Source organism: Corythoichthys intestinalis, chromosome 14 (genome assembly GCF_030265065.1).
Source record: "Corythoichthys intestinalis isolate RoL2023-P3 chromosome 14, ASM3026506v1, whole genome shotgun sequence".
Taxonomy (NCBI): domain Eukaryota; kingdom Metazoa; phylum Chordata; class Actinopteri; order Syngnathiformes; family Syngnathidae; genus Corythoichthys; species Corythoichthys intestinalis.
The window spans coordinates 17,735,479-17,754,756 of NC_080408.1; the positions used below are offsets into that span (position 1 = coordinate 17,735,479).

The following is a 19,278-nucleotide window of genomic DNA, read 5'->3' on the forward strand; positions in this document are numbered from 1 at the left end:
TGTGCTTTTTTGCATTAGTGGCGGGCCTTATTTGGAAAAGATCCAGTTAAACTTCTTTGTTAACTCTTGCAAGTCCTAGAAAATTTTTTAATGAAATATTCATTTACTTGATATAAAACTGAGCTTCATCACAGGGTTTAAAGAGCCGCATGTGGCTCCGGAGCCGCGGGCTGCTGACCCCTGTTTTAGGAAAACACACAAAAAGGTGAAGAACATTTCCTCATTGGCTTCCATTGACGGTGCTAAACGTCCAATCCATTTAGACTTGGAGAGGCAGCCTCCAGCATTCGCAGCGAGTCCTCCAGGTTTAAATGAATTAGGCGTCTATCATTGTCCATGGCAGGCAACGAAGTTTGGATGCAAGTATGGAAGTACCCGTTTGTGCAGGCAGCGAGCGAGGAGGAGTGGCAGCCCACCCCACCCTGTCTCCCCCCTCCCTCCTGCGTGTGTCTCGGGGAGCCCATGCAGTCCGAGGCAGCCAGCAACCGGCGCGTCCTCCCCGCCTACCAATCGGCATGCTCGGCTCAGGCTCCGCGCTCTGTGAGCAAGCCGAACCGCAGCGAGCGTCCACGCACGCATGCACGCACGCCCGCATCTCGTCAGGTATGTTTCGACACCAAAATGTCATTTCATTTAATTTTATGCCTATGTGTTTTTCCTGTGCGAAGTGCAGCCCACCGCCGGCTGCATGGTTTCTAGGGAGGGGTTGCTATGCATGCATGTGTGCGTGTGAGCGCGTGTGCGCGTCGGTAAACACTCCCAGTTTTAGCGCATCTGCAACTTGCGTGTTTTTTTTTTTGGTTTAATTTTCCTTCTTCGCGTTATTTTTGTTGTTATTCTTCTTCTTTTTTATGTGGTGCTACGGCTCTCCGTGCACGGGAAGGGTTGGGTCGCTGCCTGGCCGCATGTGCAAGTTGAAGTGCAGGTGCATGCAGCTGTCTCCAGGCAGGTATGATGATAGGGCTCATGATGTTGCCATATTGCAGTGCCCCCCCCTCTCTCTCATTGTATAGCATGGCATAGCACAGTAGCATATAGCATAGCAAGGCATGTGCAGCCCGCAGGCGTGGTGCACATTAAGCATGTATAATGGATGGCGGTTTGTTATGATACGTGTTTCACCTGCATGATTCATTCATAGCAGGAGGATGAGAAGGTATTCAAGGATGAAGTGTGTGCGTCTGTGTTACTTTAGGTAAAGATACAGGTATTCTTGTTTTCCCCATGCATGCTGTTATCCATCCTTTAAGCACACGGGTTTATTACAGGTCATTCATGCACATTGTAAGTGAACTTTATGTGACCTCCTGCAACTTTTTTTTTTGTAGTTGCAAATGTTAAAATCTGCCTACTTTTGGCATTAAGAAGTTTGAAGATATTTATGTGGAATTATGTGGTAGCAAAAAGTGTGGTACTTTGGTTGTTGCTATGCAAACTTCTTTGAAATAACGTCCTTGTATAAGTTGAGTGATGCATTCACTTTCCATCAGCCCCGGGAATAAATTGTATATAGTTAATAATAAGTTGTCTGGTAGTGGTGCAGTCACCGCCCCTCAGTTCCAGGATGAGTCTGATACTTAACAATAATTGACTGGTGGTGCATTCAGTGCAACTCGGTTCCCCGAATGATACTGGATGTTAAGTGGCAACAATAGTACAGTATTTATTGCAAGTCTTATCGTATTGTATCATGGCAAATTGCCTTAGATCATATCATATTTGGTTACACTGACATATTTACATTTCATGTTAAATTGTATAATATTGTACAATATCATACTTTATCATGTTTTTGCAAATCTTATCATAATTTCGATCCATTCTATATATTGTGTCATAGTGTAGTCTGTAGTGTATTGTCCAGGACCAATGCATAGCCTACTCAATCATCCTGTATGGCAAGGGCGTAGGTTTGCATATATGGTATAGGGACATAACACTACCAAGTTTTCAGGATGCTCAAATTGTCCCCACCAACGTTTGTGCAACCTAACATGCATTATATAATGAGTTCAGTTATACACGCAATTTAAATTGTTTTCCCATATATTGTAAGGATAGAATTGACCCTATACCATTATTAAGTGAATGATTTTCATTATGTTCAAAATTACATTTACCCCTTTTCACTTGATGAATGCGCCACCCCCCCACCCCCCCATTGCACGTTTGATTGGCTGATTATTTGACCCACCCCCGACACACACACACACACGCACACGCACACACACACACGCACACACACAAACACCCCCACACACACATGCACGCTCATACTCACACAGCCCTGACAGAAATGCATCTCGACAACATGCCGCCTCCTCTGCTCTCTTCGAAGACGAGGGATATTCGAATTTTTTTTCTGCCAGCAGCAGCCACTGTAAGTAGTTTAAAAAGACACTAATGTTGTGGAGGTAGGAAACACACCACTAATTTTGCTACTGAAAGTCTGACCTGCATCAGAGTTAGCATAACATTAAACTGTTTAAGCTTGCTAACGTGCAAAACTCGAGCAGGAAGCTGCTTAGAAGTGTCCTTCTTTTTGTGGTTTCTCCTGTTGATGTTTTTAATTAAACTGTGTGAAATGTAGTGAACTCTGCTAAAAACTATAGAATCAGAAAAAACGTGAGCAAGAAGCTGCTTAGAGAGAGACAGGTGCTGCATAACCTCATATGTTGCTCACACAACATACACACACCATAATCAACTATATACATTTAAAAAAAAAAAAAAAAAAGGGGAGGGGGTGGTCACGCAAGCTACCCACACTAGCGTTGTGATCGACTGGTCGATCGTGATCGACATAAAGAGCAGTCCTGATTCAGCATATCAATTAATCAGGTTCATATTCATGACAAATGTAGCTCTGACCCCTGTTCACCCAATCTGTTTGGTCTTATTAATATCCCATCCTGAGCAAAAACTCTACATCGGGGTTATGCTGTTATAACATCCTTACCAATGCTGAGACCAAACCTACGCCCTTGCTGTATGGTATCATTTATTGAATACAATTACAATGCATTTTACTATGACGTATCATATCATAATATAATGTACCCTTTTGTATCATTCCATATTATATTGCATTGTAATGTTTTGTACCCTGTGATATTATTCGATGTGTCATACGCCATCATACTATATCATATAATATTGTAGTGTATCGGATCATGATTGTACAGAAATGTATCGTGTTGGAATATACTGTATTTTAACGTATTATATCACATAATTTTGTGAGGCATCATATCGCATTGTATTGTCCCTAAAATACTATATAATATGCTATCAAAATGTATATTACATCATATCATAATTCACCATTTTGTAAAGCGTTATTTTGTGACGGTTCTTTATTGTGTATCGTTAGTCAGCGTGCGTTCTACTCTCAATTTATCGTCAACTACAAAAATTAGCAGTGGCTCACCCCTTGAGTACAGTCAATGCTGTAAACAGTTTTTTTTCCTCAATAAACCGCTTAGCTGAGTCACCTTAGAAAATCCAAATGTTCAAGAATAAAACTCGCCATAAAATATTATCATGAAAAATTCAGAAATGACAGCATTCGACTTAGTAAAGGTTTACTTTATGTGCAATAAACTATACACTATATCTATAATTTTGTAGGGCTAATGTAGGGCTCTGGATTTGACTTCTCAATTACAGTTAACATGTAGACATGCTATTGATTGGGAATCGCCCCATCCAATATGGCCACAACGTAGGCATCTCACTTAACCAGGCTGCTAGAGGGAGTGAGCTGGTGTGTCTGAATACTTGATATTCAGCACAGTGATATCACTGAGTGTAGTGCTGCAACTATTAATCGATTAACTCGAGTAATTCCGTTAGAAAAAAGATTCGTATTAAGTTTTGCTGCTTCGAGTATTCGTTTCATTAAAATGGCCTTGTAATGCTTTGTTTTGAAAGTGTTTGCATTTAGTTTTATTGATTTGGGTGGATACACTTCCCTCTATTGGCAACAGTGAAAATGACATAACTAATTTCACATTGCTGAATCCAGCTGCTCCCTGTTAAGACTAACATATGCAAGTTTTTGTTTGTGCTAATGTTTTTTTTAATGCATTCGTAATTTAATTAATAGGTAGATTTAGCCGTTTTTTGTGGGAATATGTGTTTGAACCATTTGTTAAGAGCATTGTAAAAAAAAAAAAAAGTTAGCATTTTTATAGCATTTAAGCTAGTGGACGTTTGCAATGTAAGTCAGCCAATTGTTATTTTGTTGTACTTGGATCATCATAGTTATTTTTTTATACCGTTTGAGGTTCAGCTCAGGTTTTTTAAATTTTTATGTTCCTTATCCGATTACTCGATTTTTCGAACTAATTAGTTCATCAATTAATCGACTACTAAAATAATCAATAGCCGCAGCCCTAACTGAGTGTATGGTGGAATTATGGATTTAATCATGGGCCTTTCTGTGATTTAAAAGGCAACCTGTACAAGCTTCAGTGAAGAATTCGCTCACAATTTGCACACTAATTATAAGCCTACTGTACAGTAAAAACAACTCAATCACTGTCATCAATGCCGTTGAATAAGTTAAGGGTGAAGAGTTTTCAGACCAAAGTTTGAGCCCCAGCCGAAGTAACTTTGCCTTGATGATGGCATGTAATCTTTTTTTGCTAAAACCTAGCACATAAAAAAAAAAATATATGTATATATATATATATATATATATATATATATATATATATATATATATATATATATATATATACAGCACTTATGCACGATATATAAATAATTTTATAAAATAAATAAAACAGCTTTCATTGGTTTTGGCGCCTATTTTAACATTCTTCCCTGTCACACAATTGTAGAAAAAGATGGTTTTCAGGCATATCTGTGTAATGTTTTTCTACTCCTGGAGAATCATTGTAAAATAAATAAATAAATAAATAAATAAATAAATAAATAAATAAACAAAAAAGAAACAAAAGTAAAAGTCACACAGTGTATCATTTGATGAACTTCCAAATTTTATGCATGACTTCAGAGTTTATGCGAGTCAATACAAAGCATTAAAAGTCCTTAAACTAAATGTTCGAGGCATTATTTTTCTTTTTAACTTTACGATTAAAAAAACTTAATTTTTACATTATTTGTTAAAATTGTCTGATATAATCGGATAGCCCTGATAAGAGAACATAAGATAAGATGACATCAGCTACACGATAATATCGGCCGATAAACCCATTCAAAGTGAATGTAGGAGCCTTCTGCCTTTGTACAAGGGCTGGTCACAGCTTAGCACAGCAGTAATGCTTATTGACCATTACATGTCTCTAAACTAAGATGCTTGGGATTTGTTATGTGAGCTACGGGTGTGACAAAATTTCGAAATGGTGATATATCATGATGCATTCCTTCCCTAAAGGTTATCGATACGCTCATGCCAATAATTCAGATATCGTCATAAAAAGGTGTCAGTGTTTAAAAAAAAAGATAATAATAAACTGAACCAACAAGTTGCTCCCAAAATCTTCCACCATAAAAATATCTCAGTTAGCTCAATGGCTGTCATTGACGGCGCTCAACACCCAATCCATTGAGACTGGGAAGGGCGAAAGAACGTTTGGTCATTCGAAACCAGATCATTCACAGGCACTCTTTCCGATTTTGGGGGCATTTACTGTTTTAAGGCATTTGCAGGTCACTTCCTGTTGAGTTTGAGTCACTGCCTATTCATTCCCGGGTCACTTCCTGTTCTGTAACCCAAAATCAACAGGAAGTGACCCTTAAAATGCCCCAAAATCAACAGAAAGTGACTGAAAAATCCAATCAAAATGTGACCTGAAAAGGCCTAAAATTACTCCGTTGCCCGGCACTGGCTGCCACTGACAGCCATAGAAGTGGGGGGAGTTCATTTGCTGCCATCCTCCCAATTTAAATGGATTGGACGTCTACTAGAGATAAACTTACAGCTGAGGGAGGAAGATATCTTGTTTTTCTGTTTATTAGATGTTTTGCAGAATATCCTGGAATGATTTTCTGACCAATGTATCGATATTCGTTGTATCATCGTTACGTGAGCCTTGTATCGCAAATCGTACTGTATCGTATCATATCGTGAGGTAACAAGACGTTCCCACCTCTAGAACAAACCATTTGAATTCATGGTGCAAAAATTAAAAGAACAATAAACGATTAAAAAATAATGAATTATGAACTCATTACAAACCTCATTCACTGAAGCTGTGTGCCTTCGTTGTTATTTTGAGCCAGAAGCACTGTGTGAGCCATATATGATATGGCAGTGCCTTATTGTCACTTTGCACTTGCACGTGATCCAAAAAACTGATGTTTGCACTATTTTGATTTCAACAATATATATAGTGGTGCAATATAGGCACTTTATCCATAACTTCAGTTGAAGTTGTTCTCTTATTTTTCACAGGATGCTCATTGAAAACATTGAAGTTGTTATATTTGTCATGATTAAAGTATCCAGTGGGGCGTCACCAGTGTTGTTAATAACGGCGTTACAATATAACGGCGTTACTAACAGCGTTATTTTTTTCAGTAGTGGGTAATCTAATTAATTACTTTTCTCATCTTGGCAACGCCGTTACCGTTACTGAGGACGGAAAGGCATGCGTTACTATGCGTTACTATATTGGTCGAAAAGTCTGAGGGAGACGGACTCACCGAGACGACAGAGCAGAGCAGGAGCGGGGAGGAGGCAAGAAAGTTGTGACGCCGAGCAAACGCGATGCTAGGTAGCTCCAATAATACATGTTGTAGCCGATAGCCGACAAACTACGCCCGCATGTTATGGTAGATATGGTAGACATGGTAGATATCACATGTACTGTATATAGATATAACTAGATGCAAAATGACAGACATGGCACTAAATGCGATAGTAGACAGCCGCCATCTTAAAGCAGTAGGCTTTTTAGGACGGCTCTGTTGTAGAGAACCTTCCTAGCGAACCTAAGTAACTTTTTATCTAAAATACTTCTAAATCGGCAAAATCTTGACTTGAATCTATCTTTAAATGATGAAACAGTTTTAAAACTTTCATATGTCGAAAGTACAGAGAAGGGAACTAATGCAATAATGGGAGCAATTTTAACAACTTTTAACAGTTGATTCAGGGTAAAGGGTAAATTAGGGTAAAGAATTGGGCTCGGGCCAATTGTACCAAAAACCTCCACAAAAAACTTCACATAGTGTGGCCAATGTTTATTTATTTATTTATTTATTTTTAAGAGGAAAAAAAAAAAAGTAATTATCACCAATTACTTTGCCAAGTAACTAATTACTCTTACATTCAGGTAATTGAGTTACTAACGCAATTACTTTTTGGGAGAAGTAATTTGTAACTATAATTAATTACTTTTTTTCAGTAAGATTAACAACACTGGGCGTCACAATACAATTAACTAGAGATGTCCCGATCGATCTGGTCCGATCACGTCATTTTCGAAATATCGGAATTGGCAAAAAAATATCGGACATGCCTTTTTTTAATATATGTACTGTATATTTTTTAATTAAATCGTTTTCTAATTGTATTTAACGTGACAGACATAACATGTTACACTCATCCAGAGTCTTTAGTTTAGGCTTAAGGTAGGGTTATCAAATTTATCCCGTTAACGGCGGTAAATAATAATGAAAAAAAAAAAAAATCATGTTAAAATATTTAATGCAATTAACGCATGTGCTGCACGACCCACTCATGCATTGCCGCTTTCAATCTGTAATGGCGCCGTTGTACCTATATATAGAGCTAAAAGGCAGCGTAAAATGAGTAGAGTGAATTTTGGCAGCCTTTGGAGCCTTTTTTTAATTGGCTAAAGCCTTACAATCCCTCTCCCTATGATTAGAAATATCGTGGGAAGCAATGTGGGGAAGAAAGGTAGTAATTGATCTTTTTCTTAACACCCTATGTTATTTCCCAACGCAGAGAAGATATATCAATTGGTACCACTACGCACAGTCATGGTTGCACTTCCCATCATGCATTTGGGCAGAACCGTTAAATGCCTACAGTATCATTTACTGCAAGCTCAACAAATACACTAGATGGCAATATTTAGTCACAATATACACAAAGTCACATTTATCCTTTAACAATTACAAGTCTTTCTATCCGTGGATCCCTCTCACAGAAAGAATGTTAATAATGTAAATGCCATCTTGAGGATTTATTGTCATAATAAACAAATACAGTACTTATTTACTGTATGTTAAATGTATATATTCGTCCGAGTTTTATTCATTTTTTTCCCTTAATGCATTGCCAAAATGTATATGATTGGGAAAAATTATCGGGAATGATTGGAATTGAATCGGGAGCAAAAAAAAAAGGCAATCGGATCGGGAAATATCGGGATCGTCAGATACTCAAACTAAAACGATCGGGATCGGATCGGGAGCAAAAAAACATGATCGGAACAACCCTACAATTAACCATAATGTGTTAAGTCCAACACCGTATATATCAGTATCGGATTTTTGGACTTGGGCAATATCAGGATATCGGTTAAAAAGTCATTATCGGACAACTCTACTTACAATTTCTGTGTGTGAAACTATCTGCAGTTTGGCATGAGCACTAAATTAATGTAAAGTTAAATTAAAAAGCATTAAAGGAGATTTGTTGATACCTGTAAAAACCCTGTAGTGGAATTTCCCAAAATCTTTGGTAAAGATGTACAAGTGGTTTAGTATATTTTTTACATGTGGAGTGTGCTTCAATGCTACATGAAAAACAATAAAACCTCAGAATTTTGAGAAAGCAATTCATGAATTTAAGAAAAAAAAACCTTGAGGTCAACTTGCTGACCATGAAGCGTGCATCACTTTGTCATTTTTATCACATGATGACTCATTGTTGATGTGAAAGTCAAAAGAAAAGACCTAAATGTTCATTACTGTATTGTAAATAGAACAAAATGTCAAGTTCGGAGAAACTAACAGGAAGGGTTTATGGCTCCCTCAAGTTGTTAATTATTCAGATTGTGTTCATCTAGCTCGTTATGTGATCATCAAATAACGACATGAGACTTTTTGAAAAACATTCTTACACCGTGATGGCCAGGAAGTTACAGTCTGTATCCGTTATGGTGCACACATGGAAAGCAGTGATAGGGGTGGACGGCAGTGCCCACTTCACCAAGCCTACCCTGCGATCTCAATATCCTCTGCCGGTGGTCTGTTTGCATGTGTTTTGTGCACCTCAACCTCCCAGACGATGAAAAAATAAATTTCTTTTTCCATCATGTCAAGAACTATCAGAGCATTCTAAGCTTTTTAAAGGGAATTAACCCTTAGATGCATAAGTGGGTCAAAAATGACCCAGTGAGGTTGTTTCCTTCAAATATCTTTGGAATGAAAAATTGTTATCAAATTATATTCCAAGTAGCCTATTCCTTAAAAAACATGTTTTTGATCTCATGCCATTCAAATTTTTGATGAACCTTTTATATATTTGAAGAAATTGTCATTTTTGTATGAATACCCTAAGCTTCCACAAGTGGGTCAAAAATGACCCACATGCATTTTGTATGGAATCCAATGGGAATCTGTCATTCTTATGAACTTTGGCTGTCAGGAATAAATTTACCGTGGACCACACAGACTAGGTATGTAAAAAGTGACATCCCTTAAGAAGATTATTTTACACAGCAAGAGCTGATGCGTGTACTGTAAGTATTATGTCCATATAGTATTTTGTGTGTATTTCATGACTCTTTATTATTTATCAACAGTGTTGGGAATATATTTTTTCAGTAACGGGGTAATCTAACTAATTACTTTTTCCGCCGTTACAACACCGTTACCGTTACTGACGGTCAAAAGCGGTGCGTTACTTACTCTGAATAAATTGAAGAAACTACCAGCCGTGTCGAGTCGACTCTCTGCTCCAAGACTTGGGGTGCGTTCAGGTCCGAGAATAGCGCACATGCTTCTGACTCCAAGCTGTTTCTCCCTGCTCATTCAATTAGACAATGCTTTCCAAAGTTTGGTAACGTTTCTGTGTTTGCTACACCTGATGCTAGCCTCATTCCCATCTCCCACTGTCAGCCAGCAATAATTCTGCTTCCGTTTTGAGGACGGCAGATGCTTTGAACGTGACGTAAATTGTCGGGAAACTAGCCTACCTGAATGCAGCCCCTCGAGAGATGCGATGGAAGTGATTGTGATTGGCTGAGGGTTAGAGTCATGTGTCGTGGTAAGCCAATCAGAGCCGGTGATTTCACAAGCAAACCGGAACAACGCATGCGGCAAACACACACACGCAAAACAGATGCACAGGGTCGGGATGGTAGAGCAGTCAGAAGAAAAATTGTCCTTTAAGAGGTGGAGATATAGACACTATTTCAAGTTTGTCGAAATTAAAGGAAAGAACCTGCATGTAATGTGTAATTTATGTCCCGGGGCAAAGCTTTTGTCGACATCTGTGGTAAGCAATTCAAATCTGCTGAAGCACCTAACAAGTTAACTACCTGTCTGTTCTTCTCTATTCCACTGACTCGAATACTGCTCAGAAAATTTCAAATTCTTTGACATACAACAAGTTCTTTTTAAAGTAACGGAAATAGTTACTTTCCCTGGTAACTAGTTACTTTTACTATAGAGTAATTCAGTTACTAACTCAGTTACTTTTTGGAAGAAGTAGTGAGTAATGTAACTAATTACTTTTTTAAAGTAACGTGCCCAACACTGTTTATCAACAAATTAACCTACTTCATAACTAGCTAACTAAGGCTAGGTTCATACCGCAGGTCCTAAAGCAGAATTCCGATTTTTTGTCATATCTGTTTTTTTTTGGGCGTACCCATTGAGACTGTCTTTGTCCTTTGAGCCAGTTCAAGTATCACACATGCGCTCTAATTCGTAGTCCGAGATGCGCTGAGCAAACTGGCCCGCATGCGCAAGAACATTGGAACAGAGAGAAAACCAAGCATTGTCAGGCTCAACCCATTTTATTTTTTTATGACTGTTGTCGAGCCCGCTCCTTCCTGCACAGCTGCACCGCTACCGTAGCACCCTGTCTCTCTCGCTCTTTGCTGATGTTAATTGCTGCATGAATTCTAATTTGGGGGACTAGACAGTTCGGACCGCAGCCACATTCTGGAAAAATGTGGCCCGGTTGGTATTTTAGCCACATACGAATGTGACCTGGATCGAATTTGAAAATGGTCCACTTTTATGCGACTTTTCCCGTTCAGTTGAGTCGGAAAAACACGAAAAAATCGTATTTGTGCTAGATTTACAGCTGAAATGGTCCTACAGATGTTGGATGAAGAAGAGGCAGTAGGCAGAGGGGTTGGACTCAAGTGTCCGAAATTTCTGATGATGAGGACCCAGACTATTGTCCAGGTGGCAGTGGCAGTTGTCCACCTGGAAATCCAACTAAACAGGATCAATCTGACTCATAAGATTCCACTTATGTGTCCCCTGAAGAAGAAAGTGTCCAAATCATGGCCAACAGAATGAGTTGGTAGGGCTCTTACTAGAGAGAATTACCTCCCACCCAGGGCAGAACACAGAGCCACAATATCCTCAGAAATTGGTCAGTGTCTCCACAAGGGCTTAGCACTGCTGTCTCACCAAAAAGATGCATGGGAGCTCTTCATCATTGATGATAAAATACAGAAGAGGTAGGCAGGATGGGAGGAAGGATGAAGTCTACTGCTGTTCTGTTTTTTTGTTTTTTTCCCCCAAAAAATGTTAATTGAATCATAAAGATATTTCAAGCATGACATCATTCTTGTGTGGCCCTGAATATCATACTAATTAATATACAAGTGATAATTCTTCACCAAAATGGCATAAAAACACATTGTTTTTAATATGGGTCATTTATGAGCCACTTATGGAAGAGTGTAGGGTCCAGTAACTTGTGCATCTAAGGGTTAAAAATGTTTTTTTTTTTTTTTTAATTTGCTACTAATGGAACTGGCCCGGCTCGTACCCGCAACAATAACAAACACAGTCTTTCGGGTGTGCAGGCTTAATTACATGCATCTGGGAAATTACCAACACCTTGTCTGACCGGGAGTGTCTCGAAGTGCCTTGAATCATATTGCATTGCATTGCGGATATCACACAATAATACATTTGTCGAACTGTATCGCATTGTTTGGTAGCCTATTTTAATGTATTCTACTTTATTGTATTGTGCTGTTTTTTTTTTATGATTTGTAGCATACGGCATTGTCTTATTGCAGTTCACTGTATTGCCATGTATTTAGCCATACTGCAGCTAGTAAAATAACAATATGCCTGTACAGTGGTACTTCGACACACGATCTTTTCGACATCCGACGTAAAATTTGACTCGCCAGTTGTTTCTACATCTGACGACATGCTCCAAATACGACGATTCATGCCAGCGCCGCAGTTAATTTCCCGCAAAACGGACACACAGCAGATTTTTTTGTGAGGAAAATCAACATGGGTTCCAAGAATGTTAGTGCAGTTGGTGAAAAAAAGGTGACGCTTACAATTGAAATGAAGATGGAAATGATCGAAAAATATGAGCGTGGTGTGCGCGTCCGTGAACTGGCTCGACAATAGAGCCATAGAATGTCCACGATCTCGACGGTCCTCCGCCGACCTCACCTCTTTATAAGTTAAGGTGACTATTATTATTGTGGTAACATCGCAAAAGAAATTGCCAGGTTGTCAGGTTTTTAATCATTTATTTCAGAACTTGTGCAACACAACACGCCTACTGTCCGCCGCAGTTGACTCCCAAAATAACAGGACATTAAAAGTGAAAGTAAAACGCACGGATTTCACTACCACGTCATTCACGCGGTGCATTCAGGTCCAGCAGGCAAAACACATCCACCACATTAGAACCCGATTCGTTACATTATGAAATTTTTATTCCGATTTTTACTGATATTTTGTTTTTCAATGTGTAATTGCTATTTGTAATGGTATAAGCAGTATTTGTTAAGAATTTAGTGTAGGTTTTTGGGCTGTGGAACGAATTAATGGAATTATAATGTTGTCTTATGGGGAAATCCTGCTCGACATACGACCGTTTTGACTTACAAACAAGGTCCTGGAACGAATTAACTTCTAATGTAGAGGTAACACTGTACTCTGTAGCAGTGTTGTTTTTGGCAGCCATGTAAATTTTTGTCTTGCTTTTCGTCTTTTGGACTATAATACTTATTAGTCTCAGTCATGTTTTAGTCATTTCAAAATGTGTTTGTCTTCGTCTAGTTTTTGTTGACGAAAACCCGAACTAATTTTGTCTAGTTTTAGTCGACCTTAACTCAATATTTTCGTATGTAAAATTCAAAAGTTTCACTCCAAAAATAAGTAAGAAAAGGTTTCCAATAAACATTGACAGACGAGCACATATTGTAGCATCCACAAATCTATCATATAATAATACACACTCAACATGAAAACAGTAGGCTACATTATTTTCAGTTAGTTAAACCCGCCTAGACGCCACGAATTGTATGTAAAAAAAGTTGTCCGAGAGTTTAGCAGGACGCTCGCCGTTAGCAATAGCCTAATGCTAAGGTGAAGGTGAATGCTATGCTAATGCTACGAGTTACATTTAGCACTCAGCACAGACCTTACTAGGCTAAAACAACATTGCATATTCTCTGTTGCCGAGATAAGACAAATCTCACCGTGTATGCTTCAAAACAAGCAATGGGGAGACTGGAGAGGACACTAGTCTTGTGGGTGAGTTGGGGGGTCGCAGCACGTCACATGAGTGACACAACCAGGCAGGCTAATGACACACATACAATGCCACACATTGTGAACATGTGACGAAAACTATGTTGCATTTTCGTCTCGTTCTCGTCTTGTCAGACCAAAACTGGCATTATTGTCGTTAATCTTTAGTCTCCCAAGAAACGTTTTTAGCAAGTTATCTTCTCGTCATCGTCATGAAAAAATTGCTCGTCGATGAAATATTTTCGTTATAGTCATCGTTGATGAAAACAACACTGCTCTGTAGTATACTGTACTATATCATAAGGCTTAGGAATTTATGGTATCAAAATGCATCATAATGTTAAGTCAGGTATCTTTTTGTTGTATCGCAATGAATTAACTTGATCAGAGTTGTATTCTGTATTCTACGGAATCTACCTGTCTGCCGGTTTGACTTTGTTCAGAGACTATGAATCACACAGTCATCAAAGTTGGTGAAAGGGTGCATCTTGGCCATAGGACAAACAGGTTTATATTTTAGATTGGTTAAAAAAATCATAATTCAAATACAAACATTTGTTTATGTCTCAACGACCAGGAAGCGCCATTGCCATGAAACCCCACCAGTCCCCATTGCTTAAAAAGAACGACTTTGGTCACACGATTGGTACAGAAACAAATGGCCTCAAATTATTAAAAATGGGTAAAAATATGATCAAGGAAAATCAACAGAGAAATCGGCAGTATGCATTTTAAAGGGTATAAGTGACGCTTGTGGCAGAAATTGTATCAAGTGATTTTCAGATGTGCACGGCAGTCATATTAAATATCTAGCAATTCAGAGGGGCCTGGGCTGTAAACACTGTTTGTATGTGGCCATAGTACTGCAGCAGAGTTGGAGGGGGACAATTTGAGCATCCTGAAAAGTTGGTAGTGTTATGTCCCTACCATCCCTATGCAAACCTACGTCCTTGATTTGATATCATATTGTGGTTAATGTGGAGTATTACCTGATGAATTTATTAACCCTTTCTTTCTTTTTATTTTGTTGCTCCCCAAAGTGATGGCCTTTGCTGAGCAGCACAGCGCATAAGGCAAACCCCCACCTTTGCCCCCGCCATGTACAGCGTGGAGGACCTGCTCATCTCGCACGGATACAAGCTGCCCAGGAGCGGCCCGCCGTCGGCCGCTCCGTACGACAAGCGGCCCGCTGATTGCCAACGTGAGCTCGTGTTGGACAACCGGGCGGGCCGGGTGTCGGCGATCAACGGCTATGAGGTGGAACGTGGCGGGGCCTCGGCGGGTGGCAGCGGCTTATACGGCAGCAGGCCGGGACCCCTCAAGGGTTACATTGACACAGAGGGCGACAGGAGGAGGAAGGAGGCCTTCATCGGGATCCTGGGTGACGTTCAGCCCTTGGGTGATTCTCTGGCGACGGACAGCGGGTGAGTGTTTTACCCCACTTCTCCTTTATTCCCGTCAACATTCCAAAGCTGCACTGCAGGTGCCCCCAACTCCCACCCCACCCTTCTTCCTGCAGCAGCCCGGCTGACATATCTCCGGCCTGGCTTTCTGACGACAAGTGTGATGCATTTATGTGCACAGCCAACTCGCGTCCCTCTTGTAACAGATGTCAACAGCAGCAGAGGGAGAATGAAGGTTGGGGTTGAATTGAGCGTCAAGACAGAGCACAGAGTCACTCCACTGTAAACACCGGCACACCGAATCCCACCCAGCACGTGCTCTGTGATGTCAGCATGTTGCTGGGCAAGCGTGCGCAGCTCCCCCCGCAGCCCTACACCAGCATATGCTCTGACTCTCTCTCTCTCTCTCTCTCTCCATCTCTCTTTCTCTCGCTCTCTCAGCATGTTCATTCATTTGTCGCGGTTATTTTTACACGTGTTGCGCTTTTTCTAATAAATGGTGAAAAAACACCTTTAACTCATTGCCTGCCAAGGGACTGCGATAGATGTCCAATCCACTTATAGGGTAAGGGTTGGCTGCAAATGAACAAATGCTCATTCGCTGCCGCATCATTGGACATCTATCACTGTCAATGGCAGCCAATAACTCACTGATTGATCAACTCATCACGGTTTCGTTAAAGCAGGGGTCGGGAACCTTTTTGGCTGAGAGAGCCATGAACACCACATTTTTAAAAAATGTAATTCCGTGAGAGCCATACAACATGTTTAAAAAACTAAAAATACAAGTAATGAGTGCATTTTATGTAATTTCAACACTTTTAAAGTACAAGGGTTTGGGTTAGCCTCAGAATTTTTTAAAATAACATTGTTATGCTGTTGATAATCAATGATGAGTATTTCTTTTTGCTCATGATTTTGCTTCATGCAGGCGGTGAGAAACTTAGGATGCTTCTCTTTTCATGTTCACGAAGCACCACAAATCCTGTTTTTCTCCACACAAACTAGTTTATCCATCGATAGATTTTTTCTTTAGCGAACTCAGTGAAGGACTTAAATAAATCCTCCCCTCTTGTTGTCCCTTTCATAGTCAAAACCTTGCAATCACGCTGAATTGGGATAAATTGCTTATGTCTGTTGACTCATCCAAAGCGAGAGAAAAAAACGGTGCCGCATTTATGTCTTTCGCTTGCGTTGCCTCAATTTGATTTGACATCATGACGGTCTTTATCCGAAAAGTCGTCAAAAACTCTCGGCAAAGGCAAATTCCTCTGTCAGTTCCTGCTGAAAAGTATGATACGCCTCAACTTCTTTTCTTTTTCCCATCTTCTCAAAAGGGTTTCTAAAATTAGCTGACAAACGCGGAAAACTAAACTAAAAACGAGGTTTACTTCACGCTCATGCGCATGTGACAGGTACACGCAGGTCCGCGTGTGTGAGGCGGGGCGTGGATAACCTTCCCTCTGATGCCTTCAAGCAGGAATGCTGGTAGCTGTGCCGTTGGCTCGAGCTTTTTTGGCGCAGTGGTTAGCGACCCTACGCTGTCCATATGGAGTGCGTCGTGCAACGCGGCGTAGGTTCGTGTCCCAGTCTAGTGTCCAGACCTAGTCAGAGAGGTGGGAGCGGATCACGTCGGGGCGTTTCAAACCGGTTCCATTGGTGCCGTGACCCGGATCGGCAGGGAAGGTTTTCACGGATGAGTGTGACGGGTACACACAGGTCCTCGTGTGTGAGGGGGGGGCGTGGAAAACCTTCCCTCCAATGCCTTCAAGTAGGGACGCTGGCGGCTGTGCCATTGGCTCGAGCTTTAGGCTGGGACGCGAACCCACGCCGCGCTTCACGATGAGCTCCATATCGACAGTGTAGGGACGCTAACCACTGCGCCCCTAGACTGTCGATATGGAGCGCGTCGTGCAGCACGGCGTGGGTTCGCGTACGCAGGTCTACGTGTGTGAGGCGGGGCGTGGAAAACCTTCCCGATGCCTTCAAGTAGGGATGCTGGTGCCTGTGCCGTTGGCTTGGGCTTTATGGCACAGTGGTTAGCGTCCCTACGCTGTCGATATGGAGCGCGGCGTGGGTTTGTGTCCTATCCTAGTCAGAAAGGTGGGAGCGGATCGCGATGGGGCGTTTCAAACCGGTTACATTGGTGCCGTGACCCAGGTCGGCAGCAAAGGTTTTCGGGGGGTGAGAGTGACGGGTACACGCAGGTGCTCGTGTCTAAGGCGGGGCGTGGAAAACCTTATCCCTACACTGCAGATATGGAGCGCGTCGTGCAGCGCGGCGTGGGTTCGTGTCCCAGCCTAGTCAGAGAGGTGGGAGCAGATCGCGTTGGAGGGCGGTGCGTTTCAAACCGGTTACATTGGTACCGTGACCCGGATCGGCAGCGAAGGTTTTTGGGGGTGAGTGTGATGGGTGCACGCAGGTCCGCGTGTGTGAGGCGGAACGTAGAAAACCTTCCCTCCAATGCCTTCAAGTAGGGATGCTGGCGGGTGTGCCGTTGGCTCAAGCTTTATGGCGTAGTGGTTAGCATCCCTACACTATTGATATGAAGCGCGGGTTCGCGTGCCAGCCTAGTCCGAGAGGTGGGAGTGGATCGCGTCGGGGCGAGGCGCATTTGAAACCAGTTATGCGCACATTGGCCGCTATTTTTAGACAGCAAAATACGGCGACCCCATTCGAACAGTGTCTCTGCGTTGCCAGTGCGATCGATAAATAAAAATATAGATAGAAACAACAACATGTATGTTTGCCACTTTCCCACTAAAATTACTGCGAACCGTCTTTCTAATAGTCGAGTGTAGTATACGGACTACGTGTCCCATGATCACCCTGGGCTCACGCAGCCAATGACAGGGGACTTGGGGGATCTAACGTAGCACATCTAGGTTGCTATTTATGATATCTAGTGCGAGTTGTGAGACTGTTGTCGGAGCATTAAAAAAAGTTAAATGACATAACATACGTAAATAGGACAAAACAGTCACTTCTCTATCAGTTGATGAGACATTTCCTACAGACATTGTGCCACGACTTCCCATAGGTGGCCGAGCCAGGCAGAACGTCATTTCAGTTTTCACTGCGCTAAACTCAAATACACGCTTTGTTCTAATTTCGGATTTAGGTGGAAACAGGACAAAGGTTTTAGTGTATAAAAGCAGGCAGGAGTGTCTCAAGAGTGATTTGGTCAAGGATTCAAGGTAACTATTATATAGAATACCATGCATGCACTTTGAAACGTGAAAAAAATGAATGGAAAAAATTCGCATAACTTTAAAAACTGTAAAATGAATAACTGCCCGTTTTTTTTTGTTTGTTTTTTTGCTTTTAACCAAGAATCTGAACTGTTTTGCTATTTTGCGTTCATATCTGTAGAAATTCAGGGGTTTATGCATTTATTTAGAAGTAAGAATTTTCAACTAAAAAGCTCTTTGTTTTGTGATGGCTGCCATGTTGGATTTTGTATCCACACACAATACGGTAAATTTACATTCAAATAATCAGGTAATTTTCAGCCAACTGCCCGTTTTTGGGCAAAAAAAAAAAAACCCTAGTAATTTAGACATTTCAGCGTCCATACAAAAAAAAAAAAGTCGTCTTTTACGTGTTTTATTTTATGTAACATTTCATTCTAAAAACAATGCGGGCCAGATAGCCGGCAAGATATGCTTAGGCAACAGTGACTTTGGAATTCAACCTAAATAAGTCATGATTGTATATAGAATAATGCACAATTTGCTTTTGATGAGTAAAATTAAGATGATTCTGCATGCTTTTCTCATGTATTAAGTTTCTGATGTGAAAATTGAGTGTTTTATTAGCTGTTGAAAACATATGTTAAAAAAAAAGTCGCTATTTCTGGCAAAAACCTAATATGATATGTCAAATATTGCAATTGATCCTGAAAATATAGGTGATTATCTCTGCATTTGGAGATTTTTGTGCATCTAGCAAAAAATTTGAGAATTTTATATTCATTTTAAGTTTTGTTATACTAAACTGTATGAAACAGTATTTCCTTTTCCGTTCAACAATGTACTGCTTCTCCTCATGAGGGTTTCAGGGACCTTCATGTTCCAGTTATCTTAACACATTACATAATATCAGCTCACGGTATCATATTGTGTCATATTATAATATAAGCTATGGCTGTCATATATTATAATACTGTATTTGACCA

The 19,278-nt window shown here is 40.6% G+C and overlaps 1 protein-coding gene across 1 annotated transcript in view; it reads left to right on the forward strand.

Annotated features, from left to right (window-relative positions):
- Nucleotides 1-506: 506 nt before the first annotated feature.
- LOC130930501 (junctional cadherin 5-associated protein) overlaps nt 507-19,278 on the forward strand; it is a 33,988-nt gene continuing 15,216 nt past the window's right edge. Inside the window, exons 1-2 of the mRNA XM_057858485.1 lie at nt 507-603; nt 14,739-15,122. Coding sequence (XP_057714468.1) covers nt 14,797-15,122 — 326 coding nt within the window. The 5' untranslated portion in view covers nt 507-603; nt 14,739-14,796. The remainder of the gene's footprint in view (nt 604-14,738; nt 15,123-19,278) is intronic.